A 24,410-nucleotide genomic window follows, 5' to 3' on the forward strand; every position below is an offset into this window, starting at 1 on the left:
GAAGACTGGTCTAGACTCTACTAGACCAGACAAGTGACTAGACCAGGTGGATCAAGGACGAGGAGGACTAGACCAGGGTCTAGACCAAGTGACTAGACAAGGCTGGACCAGGGACGAGGAGGACTAGACCAGGGTCGAGGAGGTCTAGACCAGAGACGAGGGCAGGTTGGACCAGGGCGAGAGAGGACTAGACCAGTTGGACCAGGCGAGAGGAGAACAATGCAAGGCAAGGTCGGCGAAGCTGGATAGACCCAACTAGCTTCAAGATTTGCACCTCACAGAGTGAGATTTCAGTTTAAGTCCCACCGTGATCGCCAAAATGAGAGCACCTGTAGCGCGGATAATGTGTCGTGCTCTCTACAGTGGGTGGTCCTCAGTGCAATGTGCGTGACAATCTCACTCAAATAGACTGAACAGAAAGGAAACCATAGACGTCAACAGAGCTCACAAAGACACAACAGCAGACCAGAACATATGACTCGACTCTCTCAAAGACTGATACAGACTCTGGCATGGCAGCACACTCAGCTCCAGCCCAGGACTCACAGGTACAATGGGGGTGTCGAGGCTCAGATGTGCAGGGATGGTGAAGACGTGCTCTGTGTAAAGACTCACTCTCGACAACTGCGTCGCTGGACAAGATGATAATCCTGATGACCAACCGCTACTACTCATATGTACCACCATAAAGGGCCACCAACGGCTCATACATGTCAGCCATGTGGTGACCTGGCCACGATGTTCACTAGACCACCGTCGGTACCCTGCCACTGCCACGTGTCACTCCCAGCCCAGAGGGGTCCATCTAGTGTGAAACAGCCTAGACCAACTGTACTAACTGTCCAACTGTCTGCCTGTCCTGTGAAGTGACACTGTAGCCCTGCTACTACAGTAGGTTGAGTTTCTGTCGCGGGTCAGGGCCACCTCCGTGGACAGGCCTTCGCAAGATGGCCCATCTGTCTATAAATGAAGCATTGATTCGGGAGTCCCGGATACTCCACATTCTGAGGAGCCAACCACTACTCACCTGAGGTTGTAAAACGACCTTCGGGAGGGTGTGGATGTCTGGAACCAGAACGGGTACTGAAGGTATGCCTGCTACCTTGGCAGGGATGGAAGCTGCCATGGGTGGTGCCTCCAAGACAGTCCCAATCGCGGAGCCTATCCTAGAAAGTAGCGGGAGGTACACTCTCCTTAGGCCAAGGAAACATACCAAAATGGGTAGGTTTGGCTCCTCGACAAGAGCACGATAGCCGAATCGAAGCCATGGCACCACTTGTCGAAAATGAGCTCTGGCTGCTCGGATAGCTAGGGGGCTCATTCCAATAACCTTGGACGCCATCTCGGAAGTCTCAAACTCTAGCTGATAGTAGCCGCGCCCGAGAAGGTGAACATCAATGATCTTTCCCACCTCTACTAAAAGGTGGGCCTGGAGGATATCACACACCTCCCCTTTGCTAGGTCGGGTGCCGATGATCTTGCAGATAACAAAGGTGGCTTGAAGGTGTGCCGTCTCTGCCTCTAAGCTCGCTTGCTCTGTCGACAAAAGAGCAAATCGGATGGTGGGTTCCGCGGAGTCCGACGAGGGGGCTTCAATCGTGTCCATCTGTGGCGGAGCAGAATCCTCCATCTTTGCCTGTCGATGTGATGATGAACGAAGATGGAACGAAGGCAAGACGAAGATGACAAAGACCATGTTGAAACCGGTGTCCACAGGGAACATGAGAGGAAGGAAAAAAAGGGGGGGAAGGGGGGCGGGGGACGGGCTGGGGCAGCGAGGGGGCGAGGGCAGGGGGCAGTGCGAGCTGACACGCGGGGGGGGGGGGGGGATGGGGATGGCAAAAGAGGTGTGCGAGCAGCAGCGAGCTCTACATCAAGTGTTTTGAATGGTTTAAATCAAGTTAACTTTAAAGGCACATGATTAGATCAGCATGTTCATTACTTGTTTGCATGAATTTTTAGATGTTAATATTTCCTCGGGAGGCGGTTGCATATCCATAAAGCATCTCCAAGCGCAAGAAATGGCTCGTGTAAGTTCTTCACAGAATTTATGAATCTTTTTTGTTTATTCCATGACTTGTGATGCTCAATCATGTTATTGGAAATGCCAACTTATGTCTGGCACACGGAAAGAGAAATCCAATAAATTGACTCAATGCTAGGAATGTGATAACCACCTTCATATGCTGACAAGGTGGCTGCTGTAGGAATGAGAAATTAGTCTACCTGCAAGCCTGGAGTTAACTAGCTGTGATGGTATCAGGTTACTACATCTGTACAGGGTTTGGTGGTTGATATTTTCCACCATGTTCAGAGCGTCTCATCATATAGTTTAGGCTAGCACATACGTATTTATCAGCATGCACATTGTGCATTATTGTATTTTGAGTCCAGCAATCAACGTTGATAGGTTCCAAATTGCTCCCAGTTGGTGCACCCAAGAACCAGACAACCCTATAATTTACCACTTCCATAATGCGGGTGCAAGCATTAAAGGGGGTTCCAGTGTGTATTGAAGCAGGAGCTTTAGTTCAGCTCATTGGGGGTCTGTTTGCTCTCATATCAACACATTTTGAAGCTTAAGTTTGATAACATTGCAAGACAATCTCCAACCAGTGCTTTGGTTGATCTAATGTCTCGCCCTTTGATTCTTCTCACTCCTAGTTGTAAATACTAAGGAGCTGCAATGGGGCACATTTATGCTTTCAATCTATGAAGCCTGGAGATGGAAGGAGAGCCAATTATGGTACATCAACGACAGTCCAGGTAAAGGTGAGGCATTCTCAAGAGAAGCATGTAGTAAGGGGCAGGGTTGCCATATGGTGAAAGAGACAAGTGACGATTGTGTGAGCAAGAGGGGAACTGCCATTAGGAAGTGAGGAGGCAATTGATGGGGATGGCAAAAGAGGTGTGCGAGCAGCAGCGAGCTCTACATCAAGTGTTTTGAATGGTTTAAATCAAGTTAACTTTAAAGGCACATGATTAGATCAGCATGTTCATTACTTGTTTGCATGAATTTTTAGATGTTAATATTTCCTCGGGAGGCGGTTGCATATCCATAAAGCATCTCCAAGCGCAAGAAATGGCTCGTGTAAGTTCTTCACAGAATTTATGAATCTTTTTTGTTTATTCCATGACTTGTGATGCTCAATCATGTTATTGGAAATGCCAACTTATGTCTGGCACACGGAAAGAGAAATCCAATAAATTGACTCAATGCTAGGAATGTGATAACCACCTTCATATGCTGACAAGGTGGCTGCTGTAGGAATGAGAAATTAGTCTACCTGCAAGCCTGGAGTTAACTAGCTGTGATGGTATCAGGTTACTACATCTGTACAGGGTTTGGTGGTTGATATTTTCCACCATGTTCAGAGCGTCTCATCATATAGTTTAGGCTAGCACATACGTATTTATCAGCATGCACATTGTGCATCATTGTATTTTGAGTCCAGCAATCAACGTTGATAGGTTCCAAATTGCTCCCAGTTGGTGCACCCAAGAACCAGACAACCCTATAATTTACCACTTCCATAATGCGGGTGCAAGCATTAAAGGGGGTTCCAGTGTGTATTGAAGCAGGAGCTTTAGTTCAGCTCATTGGGGGTCTGTTTGCTCTCATATCAACACATTTTGAAGCTTAAGTTTGATAACATTGCAAGACAATCTCCAACCAGTGCTTTGGTTGATCTAATGTCTCGCCCTTTGATTCTTCTCACTCCTAGTTGTAAATACTAAGGAGCTGCAATGGGGCACATTTATGCTTTCAATCTATGAAGCCTGGAGATGGAAGGAGAGCCAATTATGGTACATCAACGACAGTCCAGGTAAAGGTGAGGCATTCTCAAGAGAAGCATGTAGTAAGGGGCAGGGTTGCCATATGGTGAAAGAGACAAGTGACGATTGTGTGAGCAAGAGGGGAACTGCCATTAGGAAGTGAGGAGGCAATTGCAGGTGATCAAGATGCATTTGTGGAGTTGCCGACCATCCAAGGTGGGAATCGACCCTTGTCTAAAATACAAAGACAGTCAATGAAATTGAAATTTTCTAGTCGCTTGCAAAGATGGGCAACTGGGCTGCACGTGAAGAGCCAGCCGCCTTGGAGGAGGGATGGCCATACAGAGCATGGGCTGCCATGCAGCTGGAGGGCTCTAGAGGCCACCGCCGGGAACAAGAAAAGAGGGGAGAGCAAACGAAGGCACGGGATTCAGAGAGGCAGCTCACGAAGCCCGCAAGGAGGCGAGGGAGAAGCAAGAGAGCGGGCTCCAGGGGCTGAGTAAGAGGAAGGTGGCCAGGTGTGCAAGGCCGCAACCTGGAGGAGCAAGAGGGGGGCCGCCATGGGCCATCCTTGAGAGATCTTGAGGAGCATTGGCGAGGAGTTGCAGGTTGCGAAGGGTTCTGAGGGAGCTTCAAGAGAGCGAGGGAGCTTCCATCAGAAGGGAGAGCTAACCAGCAGCTTGCAAAGGAGGGCATCATCGAGTTGACAAGGCCATCAGGAGGCACAACTCATATGAACGTGTAGCAGGAGCTGAGGGGTGGCGGGTCCTTGAGATCAGGATGAGCTGCCAGAGGAGTAGGAGGAAGCGTGAGCCTGAGAGAGGGCTGGGATACAGATCCGAGAGCAGCTAGAAGGCTGACCCAGGTGGTTTGTAGAGGCCGGAAAAAAACTGGCCTGACCTACAGGTTGGGGTTGCCATATCAGAGGCAACAGGAGGATCGAGTAGCATTGGTTGGTGTGAAGGGCTTTTGGGCATCAGAAACAGGGACGACATCTGCAACAAGGAGGGAAGTGAGCCTGCCGGTGGCAAAGCATGAGCCCTAGAGCAAACGGTTGCAGGGATTGGTGGTCATGCAGGATCGCAAACATGCTGTGAGTAGGACAGAGGAAGAAAGGCCGAGACCTCAAGCTGCAGATCATAGCCGTGTCACGACAAGGGGAACTCCATGGGCTGGCTGAGGATTTCCAAGAGGAGCACTACAGGGTGTTGAAGGTCGAGGGCTGAAAACTGGTGTAGCAGAGGGGCAGGAGGCAAGCAGTTTAAGGATCGGTCTCTGTGCATGAAAGCGAAAGAGGAGGTTCAACACCGTTCCATTATTGTATATGTTCCTTTGAAGGATTCTACCATGGTTTTTTGTCCGCTCTACTCTAAAATCTGTATCAACGTTGTCTTCCACCTTCGTGTTTAATGATGTGTCGTAAATGTGAATGGTATATGTGCAAGCATCATGTGTGTAAAGAGGGTATCCGCTAGCTTATAGACAAGCTTGTCATATGTGCCAACCTCGGGGTGTCTGAGGGTGTTGCTTTTCTTTGGGTGATGGTGCTCTCAAAGGATCAGAGGTTGCAGCTATGATTACATGCTTTGCAGCTGGGTATGTGTAGTCGGGGTTGGTTGGGCACGGGCACAGTCAATAGTCGTTTGCAGATTGGGTCTGGATGTGTGTGCTGACTAGTGGATAGGGGTGCTGTGGAATCACTGGGCTATAGAGGGGCTTTCACCGTGTGGTCTGGGTTATGGTATTCCTGGTCTTATCAACGTCAAATAAGAAGTAGATGAGATGATACGACTTAGTGCATGCTTGTGATGAAGATGTGGACTGCATGTTGAGCTCTTGTTATAAAAGCAAATAAAAGATTTGCTCAGGATTCAGGGTTTGCATTGTCTAGCAGAATCCAGGCTTGGAAAAGGTTATTACATGGTTCTAGGGATTGAAAGTCTGGAGTCTTGTCTTTGAAGGGTATCACCATTTGTGTGCCGACTCAAGTTTAAAAGAGTTTCTTTTTTGACTGCTACAAAGTGGTTGTCATGCTTGTAACAACCCATTCTCATCACCTCTTTTACTCCCATGCATGCCTAGTGTTCCCTTTGGGTTATGCCATGTGAATTCCATCAACCTGATAGTCTTATGAACAAACGGGATGCTGCAAGATGCTGTCTGCACAATGTCATTTTGTATTAAAAAAATTCCGCATCATGTTCAAAAGCATAAAATCTGGTCTGTTCATCTGGTTGCTACTAATATTGTGATGATAAGCCTATAATTTTTATCAGTGTCACTGTTCACAAACATTAAAACTGGAATCACCATAATGCAACGGGACCCTCTCAAAAGCCTAGAAAGAGTTTTGTTTTATTATCAGGTGTCAAGCGATGGTGGGCATGTTCAAATTGATGGGCTAGATGGGTAAGTTGTATCAGCTCCTCTCAAAGCCGCTTCTAAACCAAATATTATTAAAGAAAAAAGCTGTGAGCTTTACAGGAATGCTGCAATTTCTACTAATGGGGGCAACTTGCAATTGCAATTACTTGCAAACGCTAAGGAGGTGAGAAAGTCTTTGGTTATTTTTGTAACACAGGTGTATTTAGTGTACACTGGTGATTTTCTTATCTTATTTTCAGGTGAAAATCAATGCCGGAGCTGGAGAGGTCACTCTTTTCATGCCTTCAGAAGATCATTCAAAGGTAGAGCGTTTTTTGCACTGGTTATCAATTTGTGTATTTGGGTTGGTCATCATTATTTGATAAGGCAATGAATTCAAGTAACCACTGTTGATGTCTAATGCAATATATTGATATACTCTTACTCTTGTCGTATATAGGAAAACACAAGAAAATAAATTGTTGCCCAATCAAGAGTGATTGGCTTTGTGCAACCATATAACAAACTGCTCTGTTGTTTCTATGGTACTTATGCAGTTTCAGATTGAGCAAGTTCAAGAAGAAGAAGAAAGCTTTGCTGGAGATCCGACGAATTTAAGCGAGAAAAGTTCAGTAACTCAAGGATCAAAGGAAGATCCTTCAAGTTGTAGGGTCTGCATTTTAGGCTCTGGAAAGTTGACAACTATCAGGAGAAGCTGGTTAGAATCAGTCCTACAAGCACACTCCTCTTTGAATGCTGATGGAAGAAGTTGAATGTGGAACAAAGGTTGGGCCATGAAGCTATTTGGATTAGAGTAATAAAGGACATTTACAGCATGGCTATTGGCAGAGAGCATGCTGATCCATTTGCTCACACAAAATTTGTTCTTTTGGAGCAAAACTCCCTAGTCAAGAGATGCAGAAGCATTGCCCTAAGTTTCAAATTAATGGAGAAAACTGAGATTTGTACAAAAAAGGAAGGTATTTCTTACAATACGTATCTGTACATCCCAACTCTTGACTGGAAAATTTCAGATCCAGACTCCAATGAACTAATACCTGGAATTTCCATTTCAACCCTTTTTTTAATTTTTTGAGGTGCAATTGAAATTTGAAGGATGCCGCTAGGTATCGAACCTGGGTCTTTACGCACCCACATATCCATCTTAACCACTAGGTTACGATCGTTGGCTTTCAACCCTGTTATTCACCTAGATAGGCCAGAAGAATCAATCTCCTGTAGGGATGATTGATGAGGTCTACTTCTTTATGTTTGATTTTATGTCACACTTTCTTTTGATCTTCTTGCTGTCAGAAGATTCACACACTATGAAGTATATATTGCATCTAAAGTAGACACCTCATTTTTCTTCTCAGCTAGGTAGTAATTACATTAGAAGGTGACCTTGTATAACTATGTAACATTAAAGCCAGAGCTTGCTATTGAGTTGGTACGACTTGTGGGAGGGCAGGGTTCTATTTTTACGTTGTGTTGGCCTGATTATTTGCGTGTGATGAAGTATGCAGCCATGGAAGAGCTTAAAAGAACATCAGCATTAACAAAGGCAAAATCACGGAAGTACGACCTCTAAAAGGTATTGTTTTTAGTACAATTATGATCAAGCCCTGGCCATCACCTAAGCTAGAAACGTATCTAGGAGGCGGCCATCAGTTGGATAGTGCCCTCAATACCGAAAGAAGCTTTCTTATGCTACAAGCTACATGCCTTGCAAGGGTTCTAGGCAAGTAGCACTTACAAAAGGCATGCTGTTTGCAGGAAGGAGTCAAGATGCCACTCGTTATGTGTAGCTGTTTAGAACAAATGTTTGCACTTATTTTGGCTTTCTAAAACACGCTTAGTGAAGAAGGGAATTAGGTGTACATTTGAATAATCAATAATGTAGCCATACATGAAGCCTTGAAATCCTCTTTGTTTGTTTTTTTGGAAATAGGTCCCTTCATTTTAGAGCCTCACATGACTTCCATTTCCGTTTTATGTTTTAGAATGTCAATGTGAGTCCTCGCCTCGTCGTTAATTGTCAATGTTGTTCTTGTTGGTTGCATCAAATAAAGAATTTTGATCTGTACGTTCAGACACCGATATTCACTATGCTCATGTTGGCACTAATGAAAACATTGTTGGTCATGGTTGTTTTAGGTTGATAGCGAAGAAATCTTGCGGTCGCGTAGGCACTGAATATGGTGGTGAAATTCCCAATGCGACAAGATACTGATTCAGTAAAATTGGTTGATACAATATCAAACTCATGGCACATCTCTCCAAAGGAAACAATTGTTTGCAGGTGCTTGTTGATTAACTGAAATCCTTGCTGCTAATGAAAAATATGTGATTGCTATTCAGATTGGCCTTCTACTTTAAGCTGGTAAAATCTTACTCATTCCAAAATGTATCAATGATCCTTTCAATGCGGAATCAGTGGATTGATGATCAATTACCAGCATTGGCATGAGCTGCCAAGAGGTATGTATGTTTTTTCTCTCTGCCGTTTCCATTGCTTATTCAGAGAGGGTTTCGGTCCTTTCTCTAGGGTCATGAGTTATGAGGATCAGAGATGTCTTGGGCTATATCTACTTGAGTTACATAGATATAGAGACACTTTATTGGGGAGAGCTAGAGAGAGATAGTCCCAAAGACAGATTACAGATTTCTTTTCACTAGATATGGGACAGCTAGAGGAGCAGCCATCACTACAGAGCTCGGTCCACACTCAATCGACTGCTACCGGCACTCTCATCGACCGAGCATTGGAGCTACGGAGGCCACGATTGAGGAGAGGGGCTACACAACCTCGACGGAGACTACACCAGAGGATTCAAGTCGTAGTCTCTCGACATCCAGAGTGCAGATGAGGATGGATTCTAGTAGTAGTAGTATTTTTGGTCTAGTCTTTTTGTACCTAGACGTGGTATCGGATTCACAATTTTGTAACAGTTTGGTCTCATAGGTCATTTTGGCCTTTTGAAGACGTCAATATAACATTTCATTTCATTCCTCTCTCTCTCTCTCTCTCTCTCTCTCTCTCAAGTTAAATAGATCTTCAAGGTCTCTTGTGATTGGTCCTAGGACGCTAAAATGTCTCTTCTCTTGTGTGTCTGTGTGAGGGAGAGAATAAGAAGAGGAAACCGGACTATCTTTTCCATCACTCAAGTGTGGTAGGTTGGTTATCCCAGTTCCTTCTTGAATAATAGGTCTTGAGTTCGACTCTTAGGATAGATCTTTGAGATCTCTTGGGATTGTTTCTACGAAATTAAAACTTCTCTTCTCTCATTTTGTAGCATGTCATTCTTTACCAACTCATGATATGTCTTGGATGTATTTTCATGAAAGGGGTTTTTGTTTAGACATCTAAAAATCATTGGTTTTTTTTAAAAAATTTACAAAGTCCCTTATAGCCACAAAAGTAGCTTTTGTTTTTACAAGAGTACGCCAATCACCCTATCACAATTTTACGGAAGTGTTTTTATGCCTTGGCTACTGTGAGCTCTAATAAATGTCATAATTGATTCACATGTAAAACAACATCAAATGAAAATGGAAGGAGTTCTTGCAAGACTGAAACAAAGTATAATCTTTAAAGTGGCATACTAAACAATGACATGTTTGACTATTAAATCACGTGGATATACCTTTGGACTTTGCTTGCTTTCATTAGGAAACATTTGGTCTCTACTTTGGGCCTTTAAATTAATTCGAGAGAGATAACAACAATTGACCAATAGAACTATGCCAAAAATGATTTTTTTAAAAAGATTTTCTTTCTTTCTTCTACTTTTAATAAAATGGAAGACCTTGGTATCTATAACCCTTCCTTCACACATCAAAACAAGATAATCTACTTGCTTATGGAAATTGATGGAGTTCTTCCATAAAACTAAAGGAATTTCAACTTATGGATACACTTATTAGAAGTTTCCTATAAAACTGCATGATGTCCTTGGGCCATCGCCATGCATTCCAAGGACAGGTATTGGAGTTCTTCTATAATTAAAACTCATGAATACACTTCTATAGGATTAGAAGTTTCCTATAAAACTGCAAGGACATGCATTCCAAGGACATGCAATTTTATAGGAAACTTCTAATCCTATAAAAGTGTATTCATGAGTTAAAACTCCTTTACTATTATGGAAGAACTCCAATACCTGTCCTTGGAATGCATGGCCGTGGCCCAAGGACATGCATTTTCTTAAACCACAAACCAAGGAAGTATACCACACCTTGATGGACTCGTCGGATTGGTTTTCCCCTTTGAACAAGCAGTGGGGTAAGTATTGGCCAGGTTTTGATTGTGAAGAGCATTTGGAGCCCACAATGGCCACATGGGATGAATATCCTTTTGTGGAAGGTGCTTTGGGGAGCCTTGCCGATTGGCGTGAAGGTTCTTGCAAGAGGGATTTGTCCATATAGATGCTCGCAATATAGAGCGGCTAGTGAGGTCCTCCCTCACTTATTCAAGGAGTGGCTTGGTAGGGAAGATATGCAAATGTGGAAGATAGGTTTCTTCAAGATCTCTTGATGGGTTGGAAGGCGATGAAAAGCCAACGTTGCTAATCTGCATGGAAATTGTTACATGATGCTACTTTAAGCATGTGTGGAAGGTCATGAACGCTCCGGTATTCGAAAACGCCTTGGGAACAGCTAGCTTTATGAATATTATCCAAGAAAGCAGGGAGGCAATTGTCGCCATTGGGAAATGGAAGAACTTTGAAGAGTGGAATTGGGCAATTGGCACCCAATGGCTGACTTGCACATTTGAGCGGTTTGGGTCTTGCTCATGTTAAGATGTGCTCCATAGGTAGCCAGTCTTTGGTCTCGTAGCCTTGTGTTTGTGTGTGGTGGCTCCCCTCTCAGCCGATGTATCGCGAATGGTTTTGTGGTGTTTGAGAGACGCCATGGCCCGGTATGAGCATGGCTTCGATTTGTAAATCTTTGTGATTATTTTAATATACACTCACCATTGTGAGATTTGCAAAAGAAAAAAAAAGTTCCCTATAAAAGATGTATTTTGTGTAACTACAACTTTCCTTCTTGTCTCTCATTAGTTAGGGGTTCTTCCATAAAAGTAAAGGAATTTTAACTCATGAATACACTTTTATAGAATTATACGCTCCCTATTAAACATATATTTTTTGTAACTACAGCCCTGCTTCTTGTCTGTCATTGTAAGTTCTGATGTCATTGTAAGTTCTTCAGAACTTACAAAAGTAGAATTCCAATGCCTTTTTTGATTCATGGTAAAATTTGGTGCAATTGATAATGGGAGTGTGGAGCACTGGACATGTGAGGCTATCTCTGATGAATTGTCAAATAGATTGGCTTTAGGAATGACCTATGCTAACAATTCCCCCATTCAACTTACATGAAGAAGTGGGAAGTTACTCAAGAAATCAGGCATCAACATGTAAAATGAGGTCTTTTTTTTTTTTTTTTTGGAGACATTCAATGGTGGTCAACGTGGCTTAGAGGGAATATTGCATGGAAGGTTGAGCAAAAGCCAACATGGCTTAGAGGAAATGTATCAAATGGCTCAGTGGTTATAAAGCACATGACCTTGAAATGGACCATACATTCCCCCCTCCCAACCAATAGAGTGATGGTTACCCCCTTCAAGTAGACAGAAGTAAGCACCCTAGGAATGAAGTGTTTATTAGGACTCCAATGCATAGAGTGTTCCAACCACATATCAAGCCAGAGTGGGAAATCTCTTTAGGTTAGTCGTGCTATGTCAATGACTATTTAACACTAGACATGTAATGACCACAAAACTGGCTGAAGCCACAAAAATGGCTCAGATCAGGATTCTAGTAAATGAGACATAATTTTTGTATATGACATTAAAGCCTCATGAAACTTCTTACATATGGACTTATGATATAAAACAAGTTTTCAAATACACAATTTGTTACCATATACATGTGGTAGTGATGCGTGTGAACACATTAGGACTGCCGGGGCATTTTTTTCCCTCTTTAGGAGGTTTTTCCCCCCGTGCATTGTATATACGCCCATCACTCTAGGGCTATCTATCTTTCAATTGCACACTAAGTAACACACTCTCTATTGTGTGCCTTGAGCTTCCTCCGTCTTCTCCAAGCTGTGTGCGTTTCTCTGCAACCCTAATTCCAACAATTGGTATTAGAGCAGGTTGCGTCCTCTCGGGCTTAGTCGCCAGCTGCTCCAGCACACGCCTGCTCATTGTCTTTGATTTCAGTGAGCTTTGGCGAGCCTTCATAGGTCGACAAAAATTTCAGGAGATCTTGTAGAGTTTAGTCTGCTTAGATTTCTGATTCGGGCTCATTTCGGCCTCCGTTTTCACTACAGGCAAGCCTGCACAGGCAATTTCGTCATTTTGTGCAAAATTTTTGTCAGTGTCATTTTCTGCATAACAGGTGCCTTACAGTCTTCTACGGTTTGTGTTATATAGCACGTGTTGTTTCCGCTTCGTTTCTCCTATTTTCAGGCAGTTTTTCACATCAGGTGCAACATTCACCATGGCTAACAACAACACAGATGTGTTCAAGATGTTTGCTACTGAGGACAGGTTGGATGGGGACAATTACCCTATGTGGGCTTACATGATGCAACGTGTTTTTGTGTCAAAGGGTGTCTAGAATATTGTGCAGGGCATTGATGTACGTCCTGGTTCTGAGGATGCAGGCGATGTTGTAGGTCTTGCTGCAAGGATTGCTGCTATTAGAGTTGTTTTGCCTACGACAAAACAATCTCGTTGGGATGTAAAGGATGCGCAGGCTCATGCATTGATTGCGTTGTCTGTGAAGTGCACCATTATTCCTTACATTCGTTCAGTAAAATCTGCAAAACAAGCTTGGGATATTTGGTTGGTCTTTATGCAAGTCGCAATGATGCTAAACTTGCTTTGCTGCGTAAAGAGCTGGAGTCGAAGGTTATGCATGAGGAAGATGATATGGACACTTTTCTTGCTGGTGTCAAGGATATCAATGAGAAACTTATTTTTGCAGGTGAAGTCATTTCAGACAGTTCCCTTGTGCAGACTGTTCTTGATGCCTTACCAGATTCTTACCAGACTTTTGCTAGTACTTGGAGACTTATGACCCAAGGAAATCCTGAAGTTCTCAAGTTTGATGTATTATACACATTGTTGTTGCAAGAGTCACTATCCAGAAAAAAAGGACTAGGTAGCGTGCAGTTGAACAGGCTTTTATTGCTTCTCAAAAAAAGGGTGGTAATAGCAATGCAACCACTTCTTATGGTTCTGATGCGAGTGGCAAAAATTGTGTTCCCAATGCTTCTACTGGCAGCACTTCGTATGGAAATTCTTGTGATAAGGACAAAAAGAAGATTCATTGCCATTATTGTCAAGCTAATGATCACTTGATCAAGCAGTGTCCTAAGTTGAAGGCCAAAGAGGCTAAGAAGAAAGAGGGTGGTTCCACTACAAATGCTGGTTCCACTACAAATGCAGCCATTGTTGAGTCTTCTTTGAAAGGAGACTGTGATGCTGATGTTGATGCAGAATAGGCTTTTAGCGCAGAGTGCACTTACAATCCTACTGCTGTCCATGATGCATGCTTGTCAGTTGCTGCAGATTCACATGTGTGGTATTTCGACAGTGGTGCTATAAAGCACATTACCTCACATCGTGAATTGTTCACCACTCTCGAGTCTATCCCTCATGGGAATTCGGTCACTTGTGCCAACAATGCCTCTTATCCGGTTCAGGGGGTTGGAAAGATCGTGCTTACTGCTGCAAATGGCAGTCCTTTCACACTTGTTGATGCGCTTTATGTACCTAGGATCAAGAATATTCTTTTGTCTTTATCTGCACTTGCTAGAGTTGGACTTGTAGTCAAATTTGTGGATGAGAGACGTACAATTCATGATCTCAATTTTGGTGATGAAATTGTTGCATCTGGCCTTTTGTGTCGTGGGCTGTATAAGCTCACTTTGTATTGTATGACAAGTGTGGACAAATGTTTGCAAATGCAGTTGCAGATTCAAGGGCCATTTCAGACGCAAAACTTTGGCATGCACGTTTTGGTCATCTGAATTTTGCCAGTTTGTTGCGTTTACAAAAAGCTGATATGGTTGCTTCTTTGTCGCCTCTTGAAGCACCTGTTGAACATGTTTGTGAAGGCTGTATTTTGGGTAAGATGCAACGTTCGAGGTTTCTAAGGATGGTTCAGTTCGGGCCACATGCAGGTTGCAGCTTCTGCATAGTGATGTTTGTGGGCCCATGCAAACTCCGTCCTTGGGCAATTACCTTTACTTTGTGACTTTGATTGACGATTACTCTAGGCATGAATGGGTATTTCCGCTTAAAGCGAAGTCCAAAGTTTTTATGTGTTTCAAACAATTTCTGGCTATGGCTGAAAATGTATCGAAATGTACTATGGGCACCCTCCGTTCCGATCGAGGGGGGGGGGGAGTATATGTCTCATAAATTTAATGTATTTCTGGCTAGTCGTGGGATAAAACACCAATGTACAATGTAGTATATGCCTCAACAAAATGGTGTTGCCGAGAGGAAAAACAGGTCTCTTACGGAAATGGCAAGATGTATGGTCAAGAGTCAAGCTTTACCACATTTGTTTTGGCTCGAGGCTGTCATGTGTGCCACTTATGTACTCAACAAGTGTCCTAAGAAAGCGTTGCAGTCTATGACTCCATATGAAGCATGGAATGATAGAAAGCCATCTATTGAGCACATGCGTGTTTTTGGCTGTTTGGCTTATGGTTTAGTGCCACAAGTGCAACGCAGAAAATTGGATGATAAAGCTGTCAAATGTATCTTTGTTGGTTATAGTGCTGAAAGAAAAGGTTACAGGTTGTATCTATCATAATAGTCAGTATCTAATTCTCCTAAATGATTTTCTCATGTTAAAATGGTCATTTAATATGGGGAGGTGCCAGGGGAGAAAAAGCTAGAATATTGGTTGAGTTAGCAAACCGACCACAGTAGGGATCCAAAGGAGGGAAAATAGGGATCCAAAGAGGGGGCCTCTACAAAAGAGCTATGTGCAAAAATGGCCTCAAAAGACCCTAAGGTTCAGCCCATTAAGACTTCCAAAATGCTAAGGTTCCAAAATTCAAAGTCCAAAGGTCAAAAGCCTAGGGAAATTGGATGCTTTGTGTGTGTCCCAAAAGTCTTCAACCATCCCTACATAGGAGGGGGCGAGCCCTAGAAGTAGGAGATGAGAAAGAAACTCACACACACACACACACAAGCTCCCTTTACACAAAGGGAATGAGAGACACATGTCAGCTCCCTAGCCCAGATGCCCACAAGGTGTACTCAATTCCTATTGGATGGCCTTGGAGGTGGACCAATGAGAATTAGGCTAGAGTAAATCTAGTTCAATTAATTTAAAAACACTTAATAAAAGAACCAATAAGAATTAACTTCTCTAGAAGACTATTGGACAGTCTCCCAAGGGGTCAAATGAGCATTCAACAGCCCAATGGCTTGCTTGATTCCTATTGGCCAGGAGGCAAAGGGGTCCAATGAGAGTTTAGTTGAATTAATTAATTACCTAAAGCTCTCACAAAAGGGGAAAGGGGGGCACATGTCAGAAGACTATCACTTATGCTGCTTAATTTTCATTGGCTAGGCCTCGGGAGGTCCAATGAGGTGTGAGGATGAGCAAATAGCAAGAGGGGTTGACCAAGAGAGAGAGGGGGATGATTTTCTCAAGGCATTATTGAATTACACACTCACACAATCTATGTGGGGAAGCAAGAAGACTCTCTCTCTCTCTCTCCTGCTCAAGCTTTAATGGAAAGCTTACCACCTACTCCAAGCTTGTGAGAAGGGAGGCCTACACCAACAACTCTTGGCTTTGTGATGCGAATTCAACCAAGAGCCAAGCTTCAATGCATGCTCATCTCCTCTACCATGCTAATTACTAAGCTAAGCTATGCTAATATGAGAGATTATGTGAGGAGATGTATATCTTTGTCGTAAGAATACTCCTTTTTCCTCTCAATCTATTCTCATACCCCGCTAGCTCTCACCATCTTCGAAGGTGTGTGAGGTCTTGGGTCTGAGACTGTGAGGGAATTGATGTTGTGTTTAATAAGTGTTGTGCTTAGTGCTTGAAGTTTCCATCTTCATAGCACTAGCTAGTATTGAAGGAACACAAAGAATTGTATTGTAAAATGTCTCTCTTGATGGGAGAAACCATAATACAAAGCCTTTTGGAGGGGGCACCGGCTCCATGAAAATCCGGTCGTCAACTGTTGTCAATTGCTTAATTTCTTTCTCTTTTGAAGTATTGTTCATGCTATCTAACTAGGTGTTATACTTTTTGTTGCTCTCTCCACCCGAGCACTCTTATTATTCCAATTAGGAAGCTATTCTAATGAAATGCTCACTATGTTCATACTATTTTCCGCTACACACAAGTTACTAGGACATTAAATGTGACATTGGTATCAGAGCACAAGGTTTCTCTTTTCTTGCTCAAGAAGGGAGGTCCTCAAGCTAGCTATAAATGGTTGGTATTATTAATTGCATGTGAGTAAGTAGAATAGGGATTTTTCAGCCTTGCAGTGCGCCTGCCTTTGTGCAGTTAACAGGGCATCACCGTCGAGAGCTATGGTCTTAACAGTGGAGTCCTACGGGGATTGCCTACGGCTTAACCACTATTGAGCTATTCAAAGCTTGACAGGAGCCGATGCTGTTTTGGTGTTGAACGACCCTCTCTCATTATTCCTTGCAATTAATGGTATTCGAGCCATGGGTACAGTAGCTTGAGTGCTTTTTCTAAAGGGGTAAAGAGAAGTAGCAACTAGGGCTTGAAGTATCAAAGTACACCTAAAAAGTTTACACCTAAAACTTGTTAGAATGGCTGACAATAGTAAAGAGAGTGAAATTAATGTTGATAACTTTGATTTTGCTAATGAGCAGGCTACTAATGATGCCCTGATGCATGTTAACTATCTTGTTTCTAGGCTTCAACAAGCCATGGGAAATCCATCCCTCCAAAGTGAAGTGCAACGGCAGCTTCTTGCTCATGGGATTCTCCAAGCTCCCCACCATGACGAGAGAATATCTAGGAAGCCTCCTTGTGAGACTTCCAAAAGAGGTCTCTCTCCGATTCGGGAAGAAGAAGAGGATCCATATGAAGGGCTCAAAAATTTGCTCCTTGATGACGCATCTCCTTCTCCAAGGAGAATTCAAGAGCCTCCACCGAAGGAACGAAAAAGAAGTTAGTCTCTTGCCACCTCGGCAGAGATGGCTCCACGAAGACGGCGGGCTAAACACCTTCCATCACCTCCAAAACGGAGAAGACCATTGCATACTTCTCCACACCATACTTCAAAGAGGGATGACAAAAAGCAAGAGAAGAAAAAGGCGAGAAAGAGGACACCCTCTTCTCCATTTTCTTCATCCTCTTCCTCTTATGAAAGTGATGGTGAAGACAACGAAGATCAAGGCAAGAAAAAGGCGAGAAAGAGGTCACCCTCTTCTCCATCTTCTTCAAATTCTTCACCTTCTGAAGAAAGTGATGGTGCAACCTTTGAACCATCAAAAAGAAGAGGCCATAGGAAATTCTATGCCACATGGAAGAGGTCATCCAAGCTCAAGAAATTCAAAGAGGGAGGGAAGATCATCTCTTTCCTTACCTACGATGACACTTTTGGTGCTACGGACAAAGTCCTGGCCTTTATCCAACAGTTCGATGCGGCGTTTGGAGATGAGGGCTTCACAGAGTCCTCTAAGCTATGCCATGTAGCTATGCACTTTCAAAAATCCGCCAGACAATGGTGGTCTAGCCTACGGGCCAACGGTGAAGCTCCATGAACATGGAAAGCTTTTAGAGCTTCCATTATGAAGCAGATTTTGGCCACCGATGCCAAAGACAAAGTGCTCACCGAATGGCGAAGCTTGAAGCTCTCTCCCTATGAATCCATTCACAAATATGTAGACAAGTTTTGGGACCTACAACTCAAAGCCAATGTCTTCAAAAAGTTGGAGTTTGGAGAGAAAAGGCAACAATTTTGTGCGGGCTTAACTGAAGAAATAGAAGAGTATGTCAACTCCCAAAGGCCACGCGCCATATCGGCAGTTATACACCATACTATGGTGGTCTCTTTGAAATCAATTTCCAAACGCGGGCTAAAAGAAATTCTAAGCCCACGGAAAACAAGGGTTCCAAGGAGCCTAAGGGGAAGGACAATGTCTAAAAGTCTCCTAAGGGCAACTCCAACAAAGCTAAAGAGAAGGGAGTTTACAAAGGCAAAAATAAACTCTCTCCTGAAGAGCTTGAGCGTTATCGCAAGGATAACCGTTGTTTCAAGTGCGACGAGCAAGGGCATGCATACCGTGCTTGTCCCCAAAAGAACAACCGCCATGAGCCTCCTAGAGCTACCTTGGTCGAAATCCAAGAGGAGGAAACTCACCACAAAGGATCTCCTCTATGCCATGCTTGGGGAAAGGTAAGAGAACATGATGTTTTTATTCTCTTTGACCGTGGTTCTACTCACATTTCATATCCACAGAGTTGGCCACCAAGCTAGGCATACAAGCTTACGAGATGGGAGATGTCCTACCCGCAGACGGTGCTTTCAAGGGGCAAGAAGCTTCAGTCACTCCCTTAATCGGGAAATTGAGGCTCCATGTCCAAAGCTATGTGGACAAAGAGAACTTCTTTATCTCTCCTCTAAAGCATGAGGATGTAATCTTAGGGGCACCATGGTTTGATCGCATGGCTGCCAATGTTAAATTCCCCGAAAGGAGAATCTCCTTTAGGTTCAGAAAAAAAGATATGTAAATAGATGCCAAGCAAATGGGTAACACCATACCCATTGTACATAAACAAGCTTTCAATAAGTCAATAAAGAGCTCTATTTCTGTGTACATGATTTTTGTTAAAGATTCTCAACATGAACCTAATGTTTTAGCAAAAGAAAATATACACAATCAAAAGGAATTAGAGTTATCCAATTTTCTCAAGGGGTTTCAAGATGTCTTTATTGACGACATCCCTTGTGAGCTACCTCCTAAACGAGGCAATGATGACCATGCAATTGAACTTCTTCTAGGAAGTTCAATTGCATGGTCATTTTCCAAGAAGTTCACCACCTAACAAACCTCCTTCAAGAGTTTCTCAAGCTCAACAAGAGGAGATTATGCGGCAAGTGCATGAATTAGTTGAGAAGGGCATGGCTAGTCCTAGCTCATCTTCATTTTGTTCTCCTGTGCTACTACTGCAAAAGAAAGACGGCACATATTGTATGTGTGTCGACTATAGAGCACTAAATAGGATCACTATCAAAAATAGGTTTCCCGTTCCACTGGTAGAAGACCTATTTGATAAGCTACAAGGGTCCACCTACTTTAGTAGGATTGACCTAAAAAGTGACTATCATCAAATAAGGATAGTTGATCAAGACATTGTAAAGACCGCATTTCGCACTACGTTGGTCTTTACGAATACATTGTCATGCCTTTTTGCTTGACCAATGCACCAGCCACATTCAACCGCTTGATGGAGAAGCTATGCAGGCCTCACTGAACCTTTACTGGAGTGTTCTTTGATGATATCATCATCTACTCTAATTCATTAGACGAACACAAGCAACACCTCCAGGTAATATTTCAAGTTCTAAGAGAGAATAAACTTTATCCATTCTGGAACGATGTCGTAGGGTAACATAGGGATCCTCCACCCTCTAGGAAAAAGGACTAATGAATATGCTTTATCTTCTCTACCCCATAGTCGAGGATGACTATGATTTCAAGAGAGAGGTAATGTCATAATAATCAATATCTAATTCTCCTCAATAGTTTTCTCATGTTAAACTAATCATTTAACATGGGGAAGTGCCAAGGGAGAAAAAGCTAGAATATTGGTTAAGTTAGCAGACCGACCACAGTAGGGATCCAAAGGAGGGAAAATAGGGATCCAAAGGGGGGGCCATCTGCAAAAGAGCTATGTGCGAAAATGGGCTCAAAAGACCCTAAGGTTCAGCCCATTAAGACTTCCAAAATGCTAAGGTTCCAAAATTCAAAGGTTGTGTCCAAAGGTCAAAAGCCTAGGGAAATTGGATGCTTTGTGTGTGTCCCAAAAGTCTTCAACCATCCCTACATAGGAGGGGGGGGAGCCCTAGAAGTAGGAGATGAGAGAGAAACTCACACACACACACACACACACACACACACACACACACACACACACACACACACACACACAAGCTCCCTTTACACAAAGGGAATGAGGGACACATGCCAGCTCCCTAGCCCAGATGCCCACAAGGTGTACTCAATTCCTATTGGATGGCCTTGGAGGTGGACCAATGAGAATTAGGCTAGAGTAAATCTAGTTTAATTAATTTAACTTAAACACTTCATAAAAGAACCAATAAGAATTAAGCTCTCTAGAAGACTATTGGACAGTTTCCCAAGGGGTCAAATGAGCATTCAACAGCCCAATGGCTTGCCTGATTCCTATTGGCCAAGAGGAAAAGGGGTCCAATGAGAGTTTAGTTGAATTAATTAATTACCTAAAGCTCTCACAAAAGGGGGAAGGGGGACACATGTCAGAAGACTATCACTTATGCTGCTTAATTTTCATTGGATAGGCCTCAGGAGGTCCAATGAGGTGTGAGGATGAGCAAATAGCAAGAGGGATCGACCAAGAGAGAGGGGGCTGATTTTCTCAAGGCATTCTTGACTTACACACTCATACAATCTATGTGTGAAGCAAGAAGACTCTCTCTCTCCTTCTCAAGCTTTAATGGAAAGCTTACCACCTACTCCAAGCTTGTGAGAAGGGAGGCCTACACCAACAACTCTTGGCTTTGTGATGCAAATCCAACCAAGAGCCAAGCTTCAATGCATGCTCATCTCCTCTACCATGCTAATTAATAAGCTAAGCTATGCTAATATGAGTGATTATGTGAGGAGATGTATATCTTTCTCGTAAGAATACTCCTTCTTCCTCTCAATCTACTCTTATACCCCGCTAGCTCTCACCATCTTCGAAGGTGTGTGAGGTCTTGGGTCTAAGACCGTGAGGGAATTGATGTTGTGTTTAATAAGTGTTGTGCTTAGTGCTTGAAGTTTCCATCTTCATAGCACTAGCTAGTATTGAAGGAACACAAAGAATTGTATTGTAAAATGTCTCTCTTGGGAGAAACCATAATACAAAGCCTTTTGGAGGGGGCACCGGCTCCATGCAAATCCGGTCCTCAAATGTTGTCAATTGCTTAATTTCTCTCTCTTTTGAAGTATTGTTCATGCTATCTAACTAGGTTCTTGTTATTCTCATTAAGAAGCTATTCTAATGAAATGCTCACTTTGTTCATTATATTTTCCGCTACACAAGTTACTAGGCCATTAAATGTTATATCATCCGCAAACAAAGCGTATTTTGGTGTCACGGGATGTAGTGTTTGTGGAAGATTCTGTTCATCCCTTGCTGTCATGTACTAGAGATAGTAATGTAAGCTCACATGACATTTATGACACTTTGTTGCCTCTTTTCAGTGGTGGAAGTTCGAATGTAAATTCCAATGAGGCAAATGTGCAGCCTATGGGGGTTTTGAAAAATGTTATGGATCAGCCTATTAGTGATGCAGATGTACATGATGTACTTGATGAGGAAAGGGCTAAAGATGAGCAGGCCAGAGGTATGCCAAAATGGCTGGTGGACACTTTGCGTGACAGTAAATTGGATGCACCTTTGTCTAGTCCTACTCGTTCAGGCTCTTTCCATGCATCTTATGCATCAGATTGTTATGCTTTGGCTGTGTCTAGCTTACATGATGTTGAGGAACCTCTGTATTTTGATGAAGCACAGAATTCAAAAAATTGGATGGTATCCATGCAATTAGAATATGATGCAGTTATAGAAATGACACATAGACTTTATGTGATTTGCCTCCTGGCAAAAAGACCATTGGTACAAAGTGGGTTTAAAAGTTGAAATGCAAGCCGGATGGTGAGGTTGATCGCCATAAGGCTCGACTTGTTGCAAAGGGTTATGCACTGCAAAAATGCATAGATTATGAAGAAACTTTTGCTCCCACTTGTCGTATGACTACTGTTAATTTTCTATGTGCATTGGCAGCTCATTTTGGTTGGGATGTACATCAATCAGACATTGTTACTGCTTTCTTGAATGGTGACATATTTGAGGAAGTTTATGTAACGCAACCTCGTCGTTTTGTCATGAAAGGACAAGAGGACAAAGTGTGTAGATGTAAGAAGTCTTTGTATGGGTTGAAGCAATCTCCTCGTGCTTGGTATGAGAAAGCTGACACTCATTTGGTCAAACAGGGCTTTCGTAATAGTCCAACAGAAAGCACATTGTATGTAAAGGGTGAGGGTGATGTACTTCTCATTGTGGTTCTTTATGTAGATGATTTGCTGATCACTGGACCAAATGAGAGACATATTGCTAAATTTAAGGCTGGTTTGAATGCTACTTTCAAGATGAAAGATTTGGGGTTGTTGCATCATTACTTGGGTATACAGTTTAAGCAGTGTGATGGTGGTATTGCCTTGTGTCAGAAAAGTTATATAGAGACATTGCTATGTAAGTTTGGACCTGAGGATTGCAAACCTATTGCCACACCTATGGAAATAGGCTTGAAATTGAGTCTACATGATGCTAGCGATCCTGCTGCTGTCACTCTTTACCAAGCTGTTGTTGGATGCTTCATTTATGTATGCAACATGAGGCCGGATATTGAGTTTGCAGTCTCATAGGTCATTAGATTTATGCATAGCCCAGGGTCGAAGCATTGGTAGGTTGTCAAGAGGATTTTCCGCTACCTTAGTGGCACTTTACCTCTTGGCCTTTTTATCCCAAGGGAGGATCATTGCCGCCAGAATTACATGCTTTTTTGGACTCAGATTGGGTTGGTTGTTTTGAAACGCGAGTGTCCACAAGTAGTTTTAATTTCATGCTTAGCAGTTCATGTATATCATGGTTGATCAAGAAGCAACCTACTGTGGCCACTTCGAGTTGTGAGGCTGAGTACAGGGGAGTCTTCACAACTACGGTTGAGTGTGTATGGCTCAGATGCCTTATGGTTGATTTGGGTGTTGGGACAGGACACTGCCAACACTATCTACAGTGATAGTTAGAGCGCATTAGCAGTTACAAGGAACCCAGTTTTTCATGCTCGCACAAAGCACATTGAGGTGCATTACCACTATGTCAGGGAGAGGCTCTTAGCAAAAGAGATCAGCTTGGCTTAGGTGCCAACACAGGACAACCTTGCAGATCTTTACACAAAGGCATTGTCTTGTGAGAAGCTCGAAGCTTTCTACAAAGCTTTGGGTTTACTCCCCTTTGTGGATTGATCATGTCCTCAGGGCATGGCACTTCCCTTTACTCATGTGCCAGCTCTCGTTCATCGCATCACTCTAGGGGGGATTTGTTACCATATACATGTGGTAGTGATGTGTGTGAACACACTAGGACCGCCGGGGCATTTTTTCCCTCATTAGGAGGTTTTTCCCCCCGTGCATGTATATATGCACATCATTCTAGGGTTTTCCATTGCACACTAAGTAACACACTCTCTATTGTGTGCCTTGAGCTTCCTTCGTCTTCTCCAAGCTGTGTGCGTTTCTCTGCAACCCTAATAACTAGGATTGTCTTTATTACTAAGAGGGGCACTATAAGACTCTGTCTACACAATGTTATCTTGTATAAAAAATTTACCACATCATCTGAAAGAGCAAAAAGTTCTCTTGTTTTCTCATATGGTTGTTGCTAATATTGTGGTGATAAGTGTAGCTTTTTTATTGGTGTCACTATTCACACACATTAGAACTGGAATCATCATAATGTAATGGGATGCTCTGAATAATAATAAATACTTATTTTGATGGGTTAGATGAGTACGTTCTAGAAGCTCCACTCGAAGCCACTATAAACCAAATATATATATAAAAAAAAAAAGAGTTAGATGCAGGGAACAATGTAATTCTATCAATGGGGGTAACATGCAATCACAACTACCTATAAGTGCTAAGTAATTAGAAAGTCTTTGATTATTTTTGTATCATAGTTTTATTTAGTGTATGCAATGGTGTTTTGGTCTTATTTCAGGTCAAAATAATTGTTGGAGAGGCCACTCTTTTTATGCCTTCAAAAGATCATTCAAAGGTAGGACATCTTCACTGGTTATGGCTATGGTTATCAACAATAAATCAAGTTTTAGGCTTTGGAAAGGTCACAACGTTTAGGATCACTTATTTTCTAACCAACGAGAAAAAGGGCACACCTAAACACCTCTCAATTTTTAGG

General features: G+C 42.9%; 2 protein-coding genes across 5 annotated transcripts in view; both read left to right on the top strand.

The window, feature by feature from the left end:
* Positions 1-7,232, top strand: part of LOC147465351 (uncharacterized) — a 70,517-nt gene extending 63,285 nt beyond the window's left edge. The window contains exons 8-14 of one of the 2 annotated variants that reach the window (XM_086519583.1): positions 1,963-2,030; positions 2,679-2,766; positions 3,024-3,091; positions 6,143-6,186; positions 6,262-6,325; positions 6,402-6,464; positions 6,699-7,232. In XM_086519583.1, the coding sequence (XP_086375709.1) occupies positions 1,963-2,030; positions 2,679-2,766; positions 3,024-3,091; positions 6,143-6,186; positions 6,262-6,325; positions 6,402-6,464; positions 6,699-6,914 (611 nt within the window). In that variant the 3' untranslated portion in view covers positions 6,915-7,232. The remainder of the gene's footprint in view (positions 1-1,962; positions 2,031-2,678; positions 2,767-3,023; positions 3,092-6,142; positions 6,187-6,261; positions 6,326-6,401; positions 6,465-6,698) is intronic. The other variant, XM_086519577.1, reaches the window with a different exon arrangement.
* A 203-nt stretch (positions 7,233-7,435) lies between these two features.
* LOC147465352 (uncharacterized) lies at positions 7,436-9,154 on the top strand. Of its 3 annotated transcripts, XM_086519608.1 has the most exons (5): positions 7,436-7,735; positions 8,093-8,153; positions 8,299-8,443; positions 8,579-8,622; positions 8,821-9,154. In XM_086519608.1, the coding sequence occupies exons 3-5, from the start codon at positions 8,340-8,342 to the stop codon at positions 9,009-9,011; spliced, it is 339 nt and encodes a 112-aa protein (XP_086375734.1). In that variant the 5' UTR covers positions 7,436-7,735; positions 8,093-8,153; positions 8,299-8,339; the 3' UTR covers positions 9,012-9,154. The 3 variants fall into 3 exon arrangements, with proteins under 3 accessions (XP_086375734.1, XP_086375719.1, XP_086375727.1); XM_086519593.1 differs by having other exon boundaries at positions 7,436-8,153; XM_086519601.1 differs by lacking the exon at positions 8,093-8,153.
* The last annotated feature ends 15,256 nt before the right edge of the window (positions 9,155-24,410 follow it).

The sequence above is a fragment of the Adiantum capillus-veneris genome, chromosome 1 (assembly GCF_014529385.1).
Source record: "Adiantum capillus-veneris isolate H3 chromosome 1, ASM1452938v2, whole genome shotgun sequence".
Lineage (NCBI taxonomy): Eukaryota > Viridiplantae > Streptophyta > Polypodiopsida > Polypodiales > Pteridaceae > Adiantum > Adiantum capillus-veneris.

Excerpts from the sequence above, each read along its gene's own strand:
- LOC147465352 (XM_086519593.1), top strand. The coding sequence starts at position 8,340 with ATGGTGGTGAAATTCCCAATGCGACAAGATACTGATTCAGTAAAATTG. Across the intron at positions 8,444-8,578 it reads AAGGAAACAATTGTTTGCAG|TGGATTGATGATCAATTACC; the intron begins GTGCTTGTTGAT and ends ATGCGGAATCAG. Across the intron at positions 8,623-8,820 it reads TTGGCATGAGCTGCCAAGAG|ATATGGGACAGCTAGAGGAG; the intron begins GTATGTATGTTT and ends TCTTTTCACTAG.